This window comes from Physella acuta, unplaced genomic scaffold (genome assembly GCF_028476545.2).
Source record: "Physella acuta isolate Inbredline_101_S28 unplaced genomic scaffold, ASM2847654v3 ptg000920l, whole genome shotgun sequence".
Taxonomy (NCBI): domain Eukaryota; kingdom Metazoa; phylum Mollusca; class Gastropoda; family Physidae; genus Physella; species Physella acuta.
The window spans coordinates 138,501-156,305 of record NW_026732437.1 but is presented as its reverse complement, the minus strand read 5'-3'; the positions used below and the strand labels follow the sequence as shown (position 1 = coordinate 156,305).

General features: G+C 46.0%; 1 protein-coding gene across 3 annotated transcripts in view; it reads right to left on the bottom strand.

Annotated features, from left to right (window-relative positions):
* Nucleotides 1-17,805, bottom strand: part of LOC131953407 (kinesin-like protein KIF26B) — a 183,052-nt gene that overhangs the window by 41,155 nt on the left and 124,092 nt on the right. For all 3 annotated transcript variants that reach the window (XM_059316569.1, XM_059316571.1, XM_059316570.1), the window contains exons 9-11: nt 11,688-11,897; nt 9,045-9,138; nt 5,727-5,924 (exon numbers count right to left, since the gene is read on the bottom strand). In XM_059316569.1, coding sequence (XP_059172552.1) covers nt 5,727-5,924; nt 9,045-9,138; nt 11,688-11,897 — 502 coding nt within the window. The remainder of the gene's footprint in view (nt 1-5,726; nt 5,925-9,044; nt 9,139-11,687; nt 11,898-17,805) is intronic.

The following is a 17,805-nucleotide window of genomic DNA, read 5'->3' as shown; positions in this document are numbered from 1 at the left end:
TTTCGCTTCCAATTAATTAAGAATTAAGATATTTCCCTGCGTGAGTCAGATGTAATTTCGTCCGGGATTTTTTTTTTCACGGTTTTTATTTCTGGCAAGGAAGGATGAGAATTGAGGGACGTCTGCCGGTCATCATCACATCTTGTCTGCCGGTCTTGGTCATCACATTGGCCGGTCTGCCGGTCTTGGTCATCACATTGGCCGGTCTGCCGACCACCACCACATCTTGTCTGCCGGTCTTGGTCATCACATTGGCCGGTCTGCCGGTCTTGGTCATCACTTTGGCCGGTCTGCCGGTCTTGGTCATCACATTGGCCGGTCTTGGTCATCACATTGGCCGGTCTGTCGGTCATCATATTGAACGGTCTTGGTCATCATATTGGCCGGTCTGCCGGCCATCACAGTTGCCGGTCTGTCGGTCTTGGTCATCAAATTGGCCGGTCTGCCGGCCATCACATTGGCCAGTTTGCCGGTCTTGGTCATCAAATTGGCCGGTCTGCCGGCCATCAAATTGGCCGGTCTGCCGGTCACCACATTGACCGGTCTTGGTCATCACATTGGCCGGTCTGCCGGTCATCATATTGGCCGGTCTGCCGGCCATCACATTAGCCGGTCTGCGGGTCTTGGTCATCAAATTGGCCAGTCTGCCGGCCATCACATTGGCCGGTCTGCCGGTCTTGGTCATCAAATTGGCCAGTCTGCCGGCCATCACATTGGCCGGTCTGCCGGTCTTGGTCATCAAATTGGCCAGTCTGCCAGCCATCACATTGGCCGGTTTGCCGGTCATCACCATTTCTTGTCTGCTGGTCATTACAATTTTTGGGTTTTCCGGCTTCATATTTTACCACATGCAGCTCAGTATCAGAATGTCATTACAAAGCGCCGACCGCTGTCTGAATCAGATATTCCCCAGCCCTCCCCACACCATTACACACTTGTTGCGTGCCACCGAATCGGTGAAAAAAAGTTTTTTTTTTATCTGGACCTGTAACTGTAATACAAGAAAGACTGCATGTTACACATTCTTGACGCACGCTGTGGTGCCCTACTTGTCCTAACATACTAAACAAAGTTTACCATACTAGTTGAACAAGATCCCAAAATCTCATTGGGATATAACATTAATCTGGTTTTATATGGGATATTTCAAATATCCTGGACAATATCCCAGAATATGTCAGATCAGTTTAACTTGCGGCTAAGTCTGACATGTATTTGAACTCTCGACTTTGAACCCTCACACGATAGCAAGTACTGTGGGTGATCTCATTTGCATCAAGTCCTTGTGCCAATAAACGGGGGGAGGGGGAGATTCTGGGATAATGGCTGGCACAAACACTTTAACATGTTTCCTTGGGGGGTGGGGACGGAGGAGAGGGGGGGTGGGGACGGAGGAGAGGGGGTGGTTTATGGAGGAGAGGGTGTGGGGATGGAGGAGAGAGAGGGGGTGGGGTTGTGCAGTCCTTGATGTTTTAGCGTCTAAAATAAAACGGAAAATAATTTGTTTGAACCGTCATTAAGTAAATTGGAAATATCCAATCAATTACGTCAAATGTGGTGGGGTGTGGGGTGGGTGTTGTGTGTGTGGGGTGGAGGGTGGGGGGTACAAAATTCCATCACCAGAACAGGACAGGCTCCACAAACTGACAGCCCACCAACCCAACAGCCCACCAACCCACAGGCTATTTTGTTTTGAAAGCCATCCAATTGAATCGAGGCTTACGAATCTTTAGTTCAATCACCACTCATGTAAGATATCAACAACTCAACCACACATCTACCCCACAAATCCACCCAACCTCAAACATACCCCACATATCCACCCAACCTCACACATACCCCACATATCCACCCAACCACACATCTACCCCACATATCCACCCAACCACACATCTACCCCACATATCCACCCAATCACACATCTACCCCACATATCCACCCAACCACACATCTACCCCACAAATCCACCCAACCTCACACATACCCCACATATCGACTCAACCACACACCTCCCCCACATATCCACCCAACCACACACCTACCCCACATATCCACTCAACCACACACCTCCCCAACATATCCACTCAACCACACACACATCAATTCCTCTTAAAAATAATTAACATCTTCCACACCCATTCTGCACCCATAAACCATCCACCCATACTACCCACTTCCACCCACCCTACCCACATGCACCGAGCCTATTCCTACCCACATCCCAGCACACTACCATCCACATGTGGCACCAAAGTGCCACCACAAAAAAACGCTCAACTCCGCCATCCATTTTCAAAGAACAAAACAGCCCTTGGAGAAACGGACTTCATCCTTTTATGCAAATGAATGCATTAATCTGATTATATTTACATATTAATTCTATTGCGCGGATATTGAAATCATAATAAAACAAAATCGTATTTAAGCTTCCCTCAAATTAATAAATTGTTCTTATTATTTTCCCATTCGATTTTTAAATTTTGATCGACCTTTTAATGAACTTCTAAAAAACACGGATTTTTTTTTTCTCAAGCTGGTAAACAAATAGAAAATGCGCTAGGCAGAAAGACAGGTCGGCAGGGGAGAGAATCGCCAGCAAGATTGGACTCGGTGATGGGAACTGGCCAAGTAAGGGCGAATAGATTAAAAGTTTTTTTGTTCCCGGCGCACGCTGACACCGGAGTGAACAAATGAAGAGCCCGTGTGGAGGGGGGCTCTCGTCCGGGGACAAGGGAAAACTCGAACCGTTTGTCCTGGGCTAACAAGGTTCATCATCAACGTTTTCTTTATCAAGTGTTTGGTTATTCAAGTCCTTCATGGCTTCTCAACTGCTGGCCACTAATACCCTGTCAGTGAGGGGTGGGGAGGGGGGGGGGGGGGGGGGAGTTCGTCAGATTGTCAGTGGCTCCACAGGGTGGAGCCCGAGACCGACCACGGGATCGTTACCAAAAGTCAACGGGGACAAATCTATGTGTGTAGAAGATTTGTCCCCTTGAGTAACAGATGTGTCCACTTGAGTTTGATTATCTACATCATCATTTCTCAGATATCCCTAAAAATACCCCCCCCCCCCCCACACACACATACACATAGTTCGTGTGTGTGCGACGTGGGTGTTTTTAATGTGAGGAGGTGTAATCTGGGCCCGTGATGAATGTGTGATATGGGGGTGTTTGATGTATGTGATGTGTGTGTGTGTGTATATGTGTGTGTGTATGTGTGTGTGTGACGTGTGTGTGTGACGTGCATGCTTATGATATGTTCAGCAGACGCAAGTTTATGTGAGATATATCCCTCGACACGTCTGATAGGACTTGGTTTGGAATGAGTAGCACTAAACTGGCTAGCTCAGGGATTGGACAGGCAGCATCACGTGACAAATGGCAGCATAGATCATGGGGGGGGGGGGGGAAACTTTCAACAACCCACTTGTTCCCACTGCCCAACCCCACAGCTACAAGACATACACGATGACCATACATATTGCAGAATCCACTAGATGAAATTTCCAGAAAGTTTTGTCATTAAACTCCATGTTGGGTTATCCTAGCCAATCCCGACCTATCCTAGCCTATCCCAACCTATCCTAGCCTATCCCAACCTATCCCGCCGTGAGCAGTGTGTTCTACGCCTAGCATAAAGGCCAGAGCCCAATAAAAACCAGTAAATAGGATTCCGACCATCTCCTCTGATGGAACTTTGCCGTTATTTGCTCCCGTCTTTAGCCAGGCCAGAACGGAATGACAATTCTGGGACGAATTAACGGCTCCAGGTCGTTAAAAGTGTCAGTGGCAACAGCCGTCCCCCACCCCCTCCCCACCTACCCACCCCTCTGTTTAAAAACCTGCCTCTTTCAATTGGTCGAGTTCAGAGAAATTGGAGTGAGGGGAAAAAAACGAGGAGAAAAAAAAATGCCCACTGTTATTTTATTCAGTGGGAGACACATTGATAGGAGTGTGTGAAATGTGGGGGAGTGAAGGGCGGGAGGTGGGGGGGTGATGGGGCGGAGGTGGGGAGAGAATGGGAAGTGGGAATTCCAGGATATGGAAGAGGGAGATTTCAAATGGAGCTGTTGAATAGAACCCATTTGGAGCATTTTAGATTTGCCAAGTAGGCCAAACAGAGAGGCAGAATGTAAAAATCTGGCCAACATGCCGGGCGTTAGCCAGTACAGACGTGTCCATCACGGACCATCTCGTCCAGCAGATGACCTGGCCAGTCTGGCAAATGGCCTGGTCAGTCTGGCAAATCTACCCTGGTCCAGCGACCATCAGATGACCTGGTCAGTCTGGCAAATGACCTGGTCAGTCTGGCAAATCTACCCTGGTCCAGCGTCCATCAGATGACCTGGTCAGTCTGGCAAATGACCTGGTCAGTCTGGCAAATCTACCCTGGTCCAGCGACCATCAGATGACCTGGTCAGTCTGGCAAATCTACCCTGGTCCAGCGACCATCAGATGACCTGGTCAGTCTGGCAAATCTACCCTGGTCCAGCGTCCATCAGATGACCTGGTCAGTCTGGCAAATCTACCCTGGTTGAATGTCTATCAGAAAATGACTATCCAACAAATCTCAATTTGTATTCCAATTTGTTTCCAAGCTTTGTTACATTTGCCGCTCATTTTTTTAAACAATAAACTCTCAAACTTGCAGCACCATTAAAGAACACCCCCCCCCCCTCCACACCCACCCACAAACACCCCTCCAACGAATTAAAGAAATAAAAATTGGACGCAAGTTGGCGTCTGCGCAATAATCCGAGTCCTGGAATCTTGCTGGCCGCAACAGGGCAACAGATCCCGTTATTAGCGTCCTTTCATCTCCGTGATCAGTTTTTGCCCTCCCAAACGTGATGATTCCCCGGCCTTTGATGGGCGGTTTCATAACACGGCGCGGGGACTAACAGCGCTCAGATCTTCACTTCATATCATCTACAAATAATTAATGGGATTACACTCCCGGCTCATCCACTGATTGCAAAAACGTGTGTTGCTCGCGCGCTTTTCACCAGGATCTTCTAGACTGAGGCACGGTGGTTTCGATAGGGGTGGGGGAGATAGGGGAGAGGGGGGTACGGGCGGGAGGGGTGGTTTCTTTCATCATTAATAAACTTTTCCTCTGTTTAGAGCTTGTTTCTGTTCAAACAGATTGGAATTCCGGCTTTGGACGTGAAAATAGGCCAGGAGCTATGCAGCGATAAGCCAGCCAAGGCCACGTGGGCTGGGTTTAGCTGATTAAAAAACTCTTTGATTTCAAGTTGGTCCGGTTCGCGCAGGGCCGGCGACTGCATTCAATTTGCACTAGATCTACCGCATGAGTGGCGCCCCCTTCCCGTCATGGCGGGCTTACATCGCAAGTCGACTGGTAAATGGGAACGCTGTACATTTCCGGTCACGTGACCTGTCGCCATGATGTTTAATTAATTACGTATTAGTGTCGAACTGGTTTAAGATTCGTTTAAAAAAATCAATAAATAAATCTTTTACGGTTGATCGGTGTGACTAATGAAGTTTATTGCGAGTAAATTATTGAATAGAAAACCAAACTTCGACTCTAACAGAATCTATTTCAGTATAATGAAGGAGACAGAAATCTATTTTTAGTTTTGATTTTGTATTAAACGGTAAACTAAATCAGTCACGTGGTACGCGGTAAACTAAGCCCATCACGTGGTGCGAGGTACCAGTCACGTGGTTAGAGCCGGACGAGCCGGGTTCGAATCCTACCTTGAGCCATGTCTATCAGCAGGTCACGCAGCGCCTCCTCCTTGCCCGTCACCTGTACAGCCGACACGCGCACGGAGAAGCGCGCGCCAGTCTTGTCCTTCTGCTCGTTGATGATCTTAAAGAGCCAGGCGATGGCACAGGGCATCACCCCCAGGGTGCCCGGGGACTGGTCACTGCCGATCATCGTGTACGTCTTGCCTGTGGGTAGAAGAAACATGTGGTTAGATTGGGATTACATAGAAGTGGTCAGGGGGGGGGGGCATTCCAATAGTGGGACAGTAGTGATTAGAGGAGAGGACACATTCCAATAGTGGGACAGTGGTGGTCAGATGGGGGGGGGCACATTATAATAGTGGGACAGTAGTGGTCAGAGGAGAGGCCAGTAGTGGTCAGATGGGAAAACCCATTCGAATATTGGGACAAGACAGCAGTGGTTATCGACAGCAGCCAGTATACTTGTATTTGAACTAGACCTAGTCACTAGCGACTGGCCTAGACCTAGTCACTAGCGACTGACCTAGAACTAGTAAGACAAGGTATCCTGTATCCTGTAAAGGTTTTGACGGATTTCAAACGTATGCGCAGGTTTGGATACTGTGTTTATGCTACATACTAACTACAAGGTAGAATCATGTAATCAAACATGTGTTTTCTATGTTATGCTTTAAAAACATGACTTCCCTAAGTCATATTATTAAACATGAGTTCACCAAGTCATGAGTGGTCTAAGTTGTATTATAAAAACACGAGTTGTCTAAGTTGTATTATAAAAACATGAGTTGTCTAAGTTGTATTATAAAAACATGAGTTGTCTAAGTTGTATTATAAAAACATGAGTTGTCTTAGTCATATTATAAAAACATGAGTTGTCTAAGTTGTATTATAAAAACATGAGTTCTCTCACTCATGTAATCAAACACGACACCACCAACACGAGGGCGAGAAGACCCACCCAGGACTCTCACACTCCCCTGTCATCACGCAACCCGACCCCTCAGCTTGTCCCTGCCTGGGACCCCCAACCCCAGCCCAGTTGCATGCTGGGGGTAACCCGAACCCAGGGGCCATCACCCGGAGTTAACCGTCAAAGGGCCGCAACTGTTTGCTCGGGCCACATTAAGCGTGCAAAAAACCGGTCTCCCAAATCTGTTGCCCTGCCCAGCACACGATTCTAGAGCTCACCCGGTTCGATACTTCAGGAATCGCGGGCAGGAATTAATTGATTCCTTTAACCTTTGAACCCTGCAGATTAGATGTATTGGAGACGGACGCTGGTAATGAAGTCAGATTGTTTTAAGGGTCCGTGTTTCAGCTGCTAATAGAATCAATGGGGAGCGGAAATGAAGCAACAGCAAGCGGACACCAGTCGGCCCCCTCACAGCGTCGGCCCTCACACCCGTCGGCTCACCGCACTCTCGGCTCACTGGCTCCTACATGTCCCCCACATTACAACAACAGGGGGGGCAGAAATGGGGGGGGGGGCAGAAATTGGGGCGCGGGGCTGATTAGCCTGAGGCCATAACAACAACAGTTGGCGTCGTTTGCTCGACAATTTAGCCGGCTAAATGTTGAGGTGCTGCGGTTTTAGCGGTTAACTTGTGGCTATTTAAATTAATTGAAACAAGACGTTTTAGTGAGGCTGTCTTTTATACGCTAGGCCTACAGTATCTCAGTGGGGTGATCAAGTTTTCATGGAAACACAATAAAAAGCGTATTTTAAATATTTTTGATAAAAATATGGATTGGAACTAGCCAAGGTTGACTGGAACTAGATCCCTATGGACTGTAACTAGTTGAATATGGACTAGAATCAGGTAAATATGGATTGGAATTAGTTAAACGTATGCTGGAATTATCTAAAGATGGACTGGAACTTTAGAAAAACTGCGATTGTTGATAATCCGAATTAGGAAGGAAAAACTTGAACCTTTCACAAGCGGCATGACCTTCAAGTCTTATCTAGATGGGTGGCTATCACAGGGCGTGGCCTGATATTGATACGGGGGTCTGTCCCCCACATGACCCCCACTATCATTATGGGCGGTAACCAGAGATTTAGGGGGAGGGCAGTGGCCAGCCAGGGGAGATAATGCTAGATACAAACCTACATGGAGCTGCAAGGGATGGGTCTAAATATACTGAACATTATAATTACCCGACTAATTGGCAAACTAATTAAGCATTAAATGAGCTGGCGAGGTTCCATTATTTTGTGAAAGAGGAACAGAAAATGAGCGGTTAACTGTCGCGTCGATAATAGCATAAACATGTAGGCTCCTTCAAGACATGCGCCAAGTCCACGCCTTCTGCACATGCGCGAGCTTAGACTGGCCAATGAGAAGTCGTAGAGAAGAATCGGGGTTTGTGGGACTTTTACCAGAAGGGCTGGCCACTCGTTTGTAGGTTTCATGTATGGCCATCATAAAACTTGGCCATAAAGATGATGGCCAACATGGAAATATAGTCGAATGTGATGTTTCTAGAAGAGATGGCCATTATTTTTTTTAATGGTCAAAAGATGGTATTGCCCTAAAAATTACGGACATCATATGGCCAAAAGAAGGGACTGTCGATAGTGAAAGAGGAGTCCGAACAAATCACGTGACTTACCTAGCCTGGAGTAGCCATAAAATTATGTAAACCAACAGAATCACGTGACTTACCTAGCCTGGAGTAGCCGTATGTAAACTTACAGAATCACGTGACTTACCTAGCCTGGAGTAGCCGTATGTAAACAACCATAATCACGTGACTTACCTAGCCTGGAGTAGCCGTATGTAAACAAACAGAATCACGTGATTTACCTAGCCTGGAGTAGCCGTATGTAAACAAACATAATCACGTGACTTACCTAGCCTGGAGTAGCCGTATGTAAACCAACATAATCACGTGACTTACCTAGCCTGGAGTAGCCGTATGTAAACAAACAGAATCACGTGACTTACCTAGCCTGGAGTAGCCGTATGTAAACCAACATAATCACGTGACTTACCTAGCCTGGAGTAGCCGTATGTAAACAAACAGAATCACGTGACTTACCTAGCCTGGAGTAGCCGTATGTAAACAAACAAATCACGTGACTTACCTAGCCTGGAGTAGCCGTATGTAAACAAACAGAATTACGTGACTTACCTAGCCTGGAGTAGCCGTATGTAAACAAACAAATCACGTGACTTACCTAGCCTGGAGTAGCCGTATGTAAACAAACAGAATCACGTGACTTACCTAGCCTGGAGTAGCCGTATGTAAACAAACAGAATCACGTGACTTACCTAGCCTGGAGTAGCCGTATGTAAACAAACAAATCACGTGACTTACCTAGCCTGGAGTAGCCGTATGTAAACAAACACCCATCCGTCCCCGCCACAACAGCTTGTATAATCTCCGAGAGGCTACTAGCACACAGTTCCGTCTGTGGATGGGAGGTCACGTGTGTTAGCTCCAAACTCAATTATCCTAATTTATAAAAGGCCATGTGCGCTCTTCTCTCTCTCTCTCTCTTTCTCTGTCCGCAAAAAATTTTCGCCGGACATCACGTCAGAATCGGCAGCGATATATCGAGAACTTTTTACGGACTTTTGTTGAAAATAATATGTTAGATGTTTTAAATGTATAACCACAATTTTACTTAAAGAAGAAAAATAAAAATTAAAGGCGTATTCGAATGTAGAGAAACAGTATTATTTATGCAACCGGAAAAGCATTAATACATGTGAAAAAGAACGCATAAAACTGTGACGTCGCTATTGCTTATACATTAACTAATGACGTCATCTGCTGTGTTTTGAATAAAAAGAAATGAACTATTTCATTCAAATTTGATTTAGATCTACGTACACTATGAAATGTATACAATACAGTTTTTCCGGCCTAAACTCATAAAATTTATTTTATTTATTTGGATTCTAGATCTAGAGATTCTAGATCTAGACTAAATCTAAATCTACGCAATAACTAGATCTATAATCTAGACGTAGACGCTAAGATCTAGATTTAGACTCTAACTTCTCTAAAATCTATTCCAAAAATAAATTTCTATATTAGGACTAAACTATTTCAAGACTTATTTATTTTATACAAAATCTTTGTTATGAACTGGCTAATTTGGGATAAAAAAATAATTTGAAAGAATAGGCATATTCGTGTAAGTTAAGATTTTAAAATACGTGTTTCATTCTCCGTATTTTATAAGGTGCCTAAATAGCGGAGATGTTAGTGTACATTAAACCACGCAGGTGGTGCGGGTTCGAGACACAGCAAGTCAACTTGGTTAATGTATTCTTTTTTATTATGCTCGGGCTAAACTTAAAAAAAAAATTCTTTTAGGAATCTAGATCTAGATCTAGATTCTAGATTGTCGGGTGTCCGATAGGGCACTTCCCGGCGCCGCAGGCGCTTCAAATTTGGCATGATCTTGCCTTGGTGCGACAGAACACGGGGGCCGGTTGGCCGAAAAGTCTACGATGTGGGGGTCAAAACTGACCTCGACTGACCGGTACCTTATATGAGCTATAAATCGAAAAAAAATGTCCACGGAGGAACCTCTTCATAACTCTTGAGGTCGTAGACCGACCTTCGGGCGAATTAATTAAGCATTCAAATTCTCAATGTTTTCGAAAGCCTAAGCGAAGCTGGGCAGCATGCCTAGTAATCAATATAGCTCCACACTAAATTACAACATATATTTAGACTTCGAGCCACAACATTATAATCAACACATCACAATCTGGCCACTACATTACAATTCAATTTTCATAAACTGGCCATTACATTACAATCAACATTTCACAATCTGGCCTCTACGTTACAATCAATAGTTTAACTGTAGGCAATTATTGAAGTTTGTAATATTTCACAGTTTGATGACAACTCAGATATTTGTGAATGTTATACCCCCCCCCCCCCACCCCCCACGGAATACAGATTGTAAGTATTCGGTAGTAAGCTGTCTATACCCCCCCCCCCCCCACGGAATACAGATTGTAAGTATTCAGTAGTAAGCTGTCTGTAGTCCCCCCCCCCTCCCTCCCCCCCCCCCCCCCCCGGAATACAGATTGTAAGTATTCAGTAGTAAGCTGTCTGTAGCCCCGCCAGGGGGAGCCAGTTAATCAATACAGCACGTGGCTGCTGGCGCCGAGCCCGTGGAGGGGGGCCGAGAAGACCAGGTCGGCATCTGCCCCACCCCCGGGCTGCCGCTCACCCAGAAAGGAAAAACACCTTTCTGTCTGATGTTTGGGCTAGGTGGCGGGGGTGTACGGAATTTGTGGGCGCGGGCCGGGCGCCGGTTCTAATGTGTTTAGCAGTCCTGATTGGTGGGTGGCGGGCGCGGAAGGTCGTAATTAAATAGACCATGTCAGGCAAGATGAGAAGTGTCAATAAAAAGTGGCCAGATTTTGTTAAACACAACACACAACTAAAGACACGTGAAGTCACATGCCAGGCATACAGGCGAGTTAGATAGGTAACTTAATTTATTTTTTTACATTATTTGCATTCTGTACAGATTCTTTCTTTTGGTGGGACAGAAGTCAATTTAAGATACTTAAGTCAATTTGTGGTACTGAAGTCATTTTGTGGTACTGAAGTCATTTTGTGGTCCTTGAGTCAATAAGGGGGATAACGTCCGAATAGAAGACTTTACTTATAAAGTTAAACTGCTGGAATATTAGGTTAGATTGTGTGAGGAGCAGGGGTTAACAGTAGCAGGGGTCAACGGTAGCAGGGGTCAACGGGAGTAAAGGTCACTCGTGAGTCACTATAAGTTTATGTCATTAAGATTGACTGTACACAAGAGTCACATGGATTGTCTCTCTCTCACACACACAAACAAACAGACAAACAATAACAACGAAGAAGCAAAAGTCACGTGCAGTCACAAAGATACGACTAGCTAGAGTCACATGGAGTCACAATGATAGCTAGAGTCACATGGAGTCACATAGGAAGTAGCCCAAGACTGACCAGCGAGTCGTCTGGCGTGAAGACCGAATCAAAGGCGAACATTTTGGGCGCGGCCGTCGTGGCTCGTCTGCTGGCCGAGGTGACGTATCCGCTGGCCGAGGGGTCAAACACGGTCACTTGCTTCTTCCGGGGGTCCGGGGACAGGAAGGATGACCCGCCCTGCTCGCCTTGACTTCCGGCGCTGTTGCATATCTTTAGCATGACCTTGACCTACAATGAAAAAAACAAACACATACATTAAAGAAAGACAGAAAACCTGTACGTATAAATTTACATATGGTATTTATCTACCTTGGACAGAGTTTCAAAAGTAAGAGAACTGACTAGATTTCAGGTAGGTTTCATACAAAACATCATTAAACATCAAAAAGTATCATCAACACATCTGAGAGTACCATCAATACAGCTTTAAAAAAATGATTCAGGAACAAGTAAGGTCATGTGTGAGTGAATCATTTTTAATCAAAGTTTTATAACTCCTCCGGTCCTCCTCCGCTGATCTCCCCTTGGTGCAAGTGATTAGGGCAGAGGAAGGGTCTAGAAGGAGGTGCACCAACAAGGCACTGGATGTTTATAAACATCACGGCGTGGCGAGCACGTGATGTCAGGAAGTGCTAGCCTGCATGTCTTAGCACCATGGGAGATAACTGCGGGCTTGAATATGACGGAAGGGGAAGGAATTACCGCCCTTGCTGATAAATATCAGTCGAATAATGAGCTTACCATCAGGGATACCCACATTGGTGCAAGGGTTCTCACAAACAAAGTGGGGTCTAAAGGTTCTCGGCAAACAAAGTGTGGTCTAAGGGTTCTCACAAACAAAGTGTGGTCTAAGGGTTCTCGGCAAACAAAGAGGGGTCTAAGGGTTCTCGGCAAACAAAGTGTGGTCTAAGGGTTCTCGGCAAACAAAGAGGGGTCTAAGGGTTCTCGGCAAACAAAGTGTGGTCTAAGGGTTCTCACAAACAAAGTGTGGTCTAAGGGTTCTCGGCAAACAAAGAGGGGTCTAAGGGTTCTCGGCAAACAAAGTGTGGTCTAAGGGTTCTCGGCAAACAAAGAGGGGTCTAAGGGTTCTCGGCAAACAAAGTGTGGTCTAAGGGTTCTCGGCAAACAAAGAGGGGTCTAAGGGTTCTCGGCAAACAAAGTGGGGTCTAAGGGTTCTCGGCAAACAAAGAGGGGTCTAAGGGTTCTCGGCAAACAAAGAGGGGTCTAAGGGTTCTCGGCAAACAAAGTGGGGTCTAAGGGTTCTCGGCAAACAAAGAGGGGTCTAAGGGTTCTCGGCAAACAAAGAGGGGTCTAATGGTTCTCGGCAAACAAAGTGTGGTCTAAGGGTTTTCAAAAAACAAAGAGGGGTCTAAGGGTTCTCGGCAAACAAAGAGGGGTCTAAGGGTTCTCGGCAAACAAAGAGGGGTCTAAGGGTTCTCGGCAAACAAAGAGGGGTCTAAGGGTTCTCAACTAACAAAGAGGGGTCTAAAAAGAGGGGTCTAAGGGTTCTCGGCAAACAAAGAGGGGTGCAAGGGTTCTCGGCAAACAAAGAAGGGTCTAAGGGTTCTCGGCAAACAAAGAGGGGTCTAAGGGTTCTCGGCAAACAAAGTGGGGTCTAAGGGTTCTCGGCAAACAAAGAGGGGTCTAAGGGTTCTCGGCAAACAAAGAGGGGTCTAATGGTTCTCGGCAAACAAAGTGTGGTCTAAGGGTTTTCAAAAAACAAAGAGGGGTCTAAGGGTTCTCGGCAAACAAAGAGGGGTCTAAGGGTTCTCGGCAAACAAAGAGGGGTCTAAGGGTTCTCGGCAAACAAAGAGGGGTCTAAGGGTTCTCAACTAACAAAGAGGGGTCTAAAAAGAGGGGTCTAAGGGTTCTCGGCAAACAAAGAGGGGTGCAAGGGTTCTCGGCAAACAAAGAAGGGTCTAAGGGTTCTCGGCAAACAAAGAGGGGTCTCGGGGTTTTCAAAAAACAAAGAGGGGTCTAAGGGTTCTCAAAAAACAAAGAGGGGTCTAAGGGTTCTCAAAAAACAAAGAGGGGTCTAAGGGTTCTCGGCAAACAAAGAGGGGTGCAAGGGTTCTCGGCAAACAAAGAAGGGTCTAAGGGTTCTCGGCAAACAAAGAGGGGTCTAAGGGTTCTCGGCAAACAAAGTGGGGTCTAAGGGTTCTCGGCAAACAAAGAGGGGTCTAAGGGTTCTCGGCAAACAAAGAGGGGTCTAATGGTTCTCGGCAAACAAAGTGTGGTCTAAGGGTTTTCAAAAAACAAAGAGGGGTCTAAGGGTTCTCGGCAAACAAAGAGGGGTCTAAGGGTTCTCGGCAAACAAAGAGGGGTCTAAGGGTTCTCGGCAAACAAAGAGGGGTCTAAGGGTTCTCAACTAACAAAGAGGGGTCTAAAAAGAGGGGTCTAAGGGTTCTCGGCAAACAAAGAGGGGTGCAAGGGTTCTCGGCAAACAAAGAAGGGTCTAAGGGTTCTCGGCAAACAAAGAGGGGTCTCGGGGTTTTCAAAAAACAAAGAGGGGTCTAAGGGTTCTCAAAAAACAAAGAGGGGTCTAAGGGTTCTCAAAAAACAAAGAGGGGTCTAAGGGTTCTCAAAAAACAAAGAGGGGTCTAAGGGTTCTCAAAAAACAAAGAGGGGTCTAAGGGTTCTCAAAAAAACAAAGAGGGGTCTAAGGGTTCTCAAAAAAACAAAGAGGGGTGTAAGGGACGGTGGGAGTAAACGATTTCTACAGGTTACAGACACCCCCACCCCCAAAGTATGAAAAACACAATGTATCAAAAGTTCGTAATCCACCCCCACCCCCACAATGTTCTGTTTGACCCCAAACCCCACAATGTAATGTCCACTACTCTGGGAATTCCCGAGCAAGTGTAGGTGGATCAATCGTGCTCAGATCGAAGGTCCACTGGGTTGTCTCTTGATTAGGCTTATCTGCCCCTGACAGTAGCCGGTGGAGATGATTTTTGTGACGTGAGAGGGGGGGGGGTTGTATATTGTAGGGGTGGTGAGGTGTTGTGTAGGTGAGAGAGTGTGCGGAGATGAGTGTGTGTGGGGAGGTGATGTAGTGTGGGGAGGTGATGTAGTGTGGGGAGGAATGCGTAAAAAGTGGCCAGGATAGAGATCTTGTGGTCATTTTGGACAGCATTTGTGAGGTAGTTACCTTGTGTGTGTTAGTTACCTATTCCCTGTGTGTGCTAGTTACCCAATGTGTGCTAGTTACCTATTCCCTGTGTGTGCTAGTTACCTATTCCCTGTGTGTGCTAGTTACCTATTCCTTGTGTGTGCTAGTTACCTATTCCCTGTGTGCTAGTTACCTATTCCCTGTGTGTGCTAGTTACCTATTCCCTGTGTGTGCTAGTTACCTATTACCTGTGTGTGCTAGTTACCTATTCCCTGTGTGTGCTAGTTATCTATTCCATGTGTGTGCTAGATACCTATTCCCTGTGTGTGCTAGTTACCTATTCCCTGTGTGTGCTAGTTACCTATTCCCTGTGTGTGCTAGTTACCTATTCCCTGTGTGTGCTAGTTACCTATTCCCTGTGTGTGCTAGTTACCATGTGTGTGCCAGTTACCTATTCCCTGTGTGTGCTAGTTACCTATTCCCTGTATGTGCTAGTTACCTATTCCCTGTGTGTGCTAGTTACCTATTACCTGTGTGTTAGTTACCTATTCCCTATTTGTGCTAGTTACCTATTCCCTGTGTGTGCTAGTTACCTATTCCCTGTGTGTTAGTTACCTATTCCCTATTTGTGCTAGTTACCTATTCCCTGTGTGTGTTAGTTACCTATTCCCTGTGTGTGCTAGTTACCTATTCCCTGTGTGTGCTAGTTACCTATTCCCTGTGTGTTAGTTACCTATTCCAGGTGTGTGCTAGTTACCTATTCCCTGTGTGTGCTAGTTACCTATTCCCTGTGTGTGCTAGTTACCTATTCCCTGTATGTGCTAGTTACCTATTCCCTGTGTGTGCTAGTTACCTATTACCTGTGTGTTAGTTACCTATTCCCTATTTGTGCTAGTTACCTATTCCCTGTGTGTGCTAGTTACCTATTCCCTGTGTGTTAGTTACCTATTCCCTATTTGTGCTAGTTACCTATTCCCTGTGTGTGTTAGTTACCTATTCCCTGTGTGTGCTTGTTACCTATTCCCTGTGTGTGCTAGTTACCTATTCCCTGTGTGTTAGTTACCTATTCCATGTGTGTGCTAGTTACCTATTCCCTGTGTGTGCCAGTTACCTATTCCCTGTGTGTGCTAGTTACCTATTCCCTGTGTGTTAGTTACCTATTCCATGTGTGTGCTAGTTACCTATTCCCTGTGTGTGCTAGTTACCTATTCCCTGTGTGTGCTAGTTACCTATACCCTATGTGTGTGCTAGTTACCTATTCCCAGTGTGTGCTAGTTACCCAGTGTGTGCTAGTTACCCTGTTTGTGCTAGTTACCTATTCCCTGTGTGTGCTAGTTACCTATTCCCTGTGTGTGCTAATTACCTATTCCCTGTGTGTGCTAGTTACCCTGTGTGTGCTAGTTACCTTGTATGTGCTAGTTACCTATTCCCTGTGTGTACTAGTTACCTATTCCCTGTGTGCTAGTTACCCTGTGTGTGCTAGTTACCTTGTATGTGCTAGTTACCTATTCCCTGTGTGTACTAGTTACCTAGCCGAGCTAGTGAGGACGGAAGTCGAGGAAATTAGATTGGTGTCGCCATTTGGAAGCCTGGAAGGGATGACGAGATGGACCAGTGCCTGGTCCTTAGACCTGAAGAGCTATCGACGGAATGCCGGGAGAAAAAAATGGCTGGTCGATACGGACATGCGGGCTGTGTAAATCGGACTCCTTATAGAGTTACCTCCCCTGGACGCCCGCTGGAGTTGCCGAATTCTCCAGTTAGTTCCCCTGTTGACACCACAGTAGCTATTTTAAACTTCTGTCACATCCTCCGTTACTTGCTGTCTATTTGACCTATGTTTCTAGGTCAGTAAGTTCTTTAGAAGATTGTTTTGTTTGTTGTTTTTTCAATGCCCACTAGTCAAATATCTGGTTGTCACTCTCACAACTCATGTAAGCACATGTCCAGTGGTCACATGTCCAGTGGTCACATGACCAGTGGTCACATGTCCAGTGGTCACATGACCAGTGGTCACATGACCAGTGGTCACATGACCAGTGGTCACATGACCAGTGGTCAAATGTCCAGTGGTCAAATGTCCTGTGGTCAAATGTCCAGTGGTCAAATGTCCAGTGGTCAAATGTCCAGTGGTCACATGTCCAGTGGTCAAATGTCCAGTGGTCAAATGTCCAGTGGTCACATGACCAGTGGCCAATGTCCAGTGGTCACATGTCCAGTGGTTACATGACCAGTGGTCACATGTCCAGTGGTCACATGACCAGTGGTCAAATGTCCAGTGGTCAAATGTCCTGTGGTCAAATGTCCAGTGGTCAAATGTCCAGTGGTCAAATGTCCAGTGGTCAAATGTCCAGTGGTCAAATGTCCAGTGGTCACATGTCCAGTGGTCAAATGTCCAGTGGTCACATGTCTAGTGGTCACATGACCAGTGGTCAAATGTCCAGTGGTCAAATGTCCAGTGGTCACATGTCCAGTGGTCACATGACCGGTGGTCACATGTCCAGTGGTCAAATGTCCAGTGGTCAAATGTCCAGTGGTCACATGTCCAGTGGTCACATGACCAGTGGTCAAATGTCCACTCGTCACATGTCTAGTGGTCACATGTCTAGTGGTCCGCGTCATAATGACACTCATCATTCATGTTATTTTTGTCTTTTCCGACATAAAGAGTTAAAGTATGAACTCAAAGATCGAACTTCGGCAAAGTACTGAACTCTCAAACATCCAACCATCAAATCAACCAGACCAACAATCAGACCAACAAACAGACTAACAAAATCTAGACTATCAAACAGACCAACAAACAGACTAACAAAATCTAGACTATCAACCAGACCAACAAACAGACTAACAAAATCTAGACTATCAACCAAACCAACAAACAGACCAACAACCACACTAACAAAATCTAGACTATCAACCAGACTAACAAACAGACCAACAAGATCTAGACTATCAACCAGACCAACAACCAGACCAACAACCAGACCAACAACCAGACCAACAAACAGACCAACAAGATCT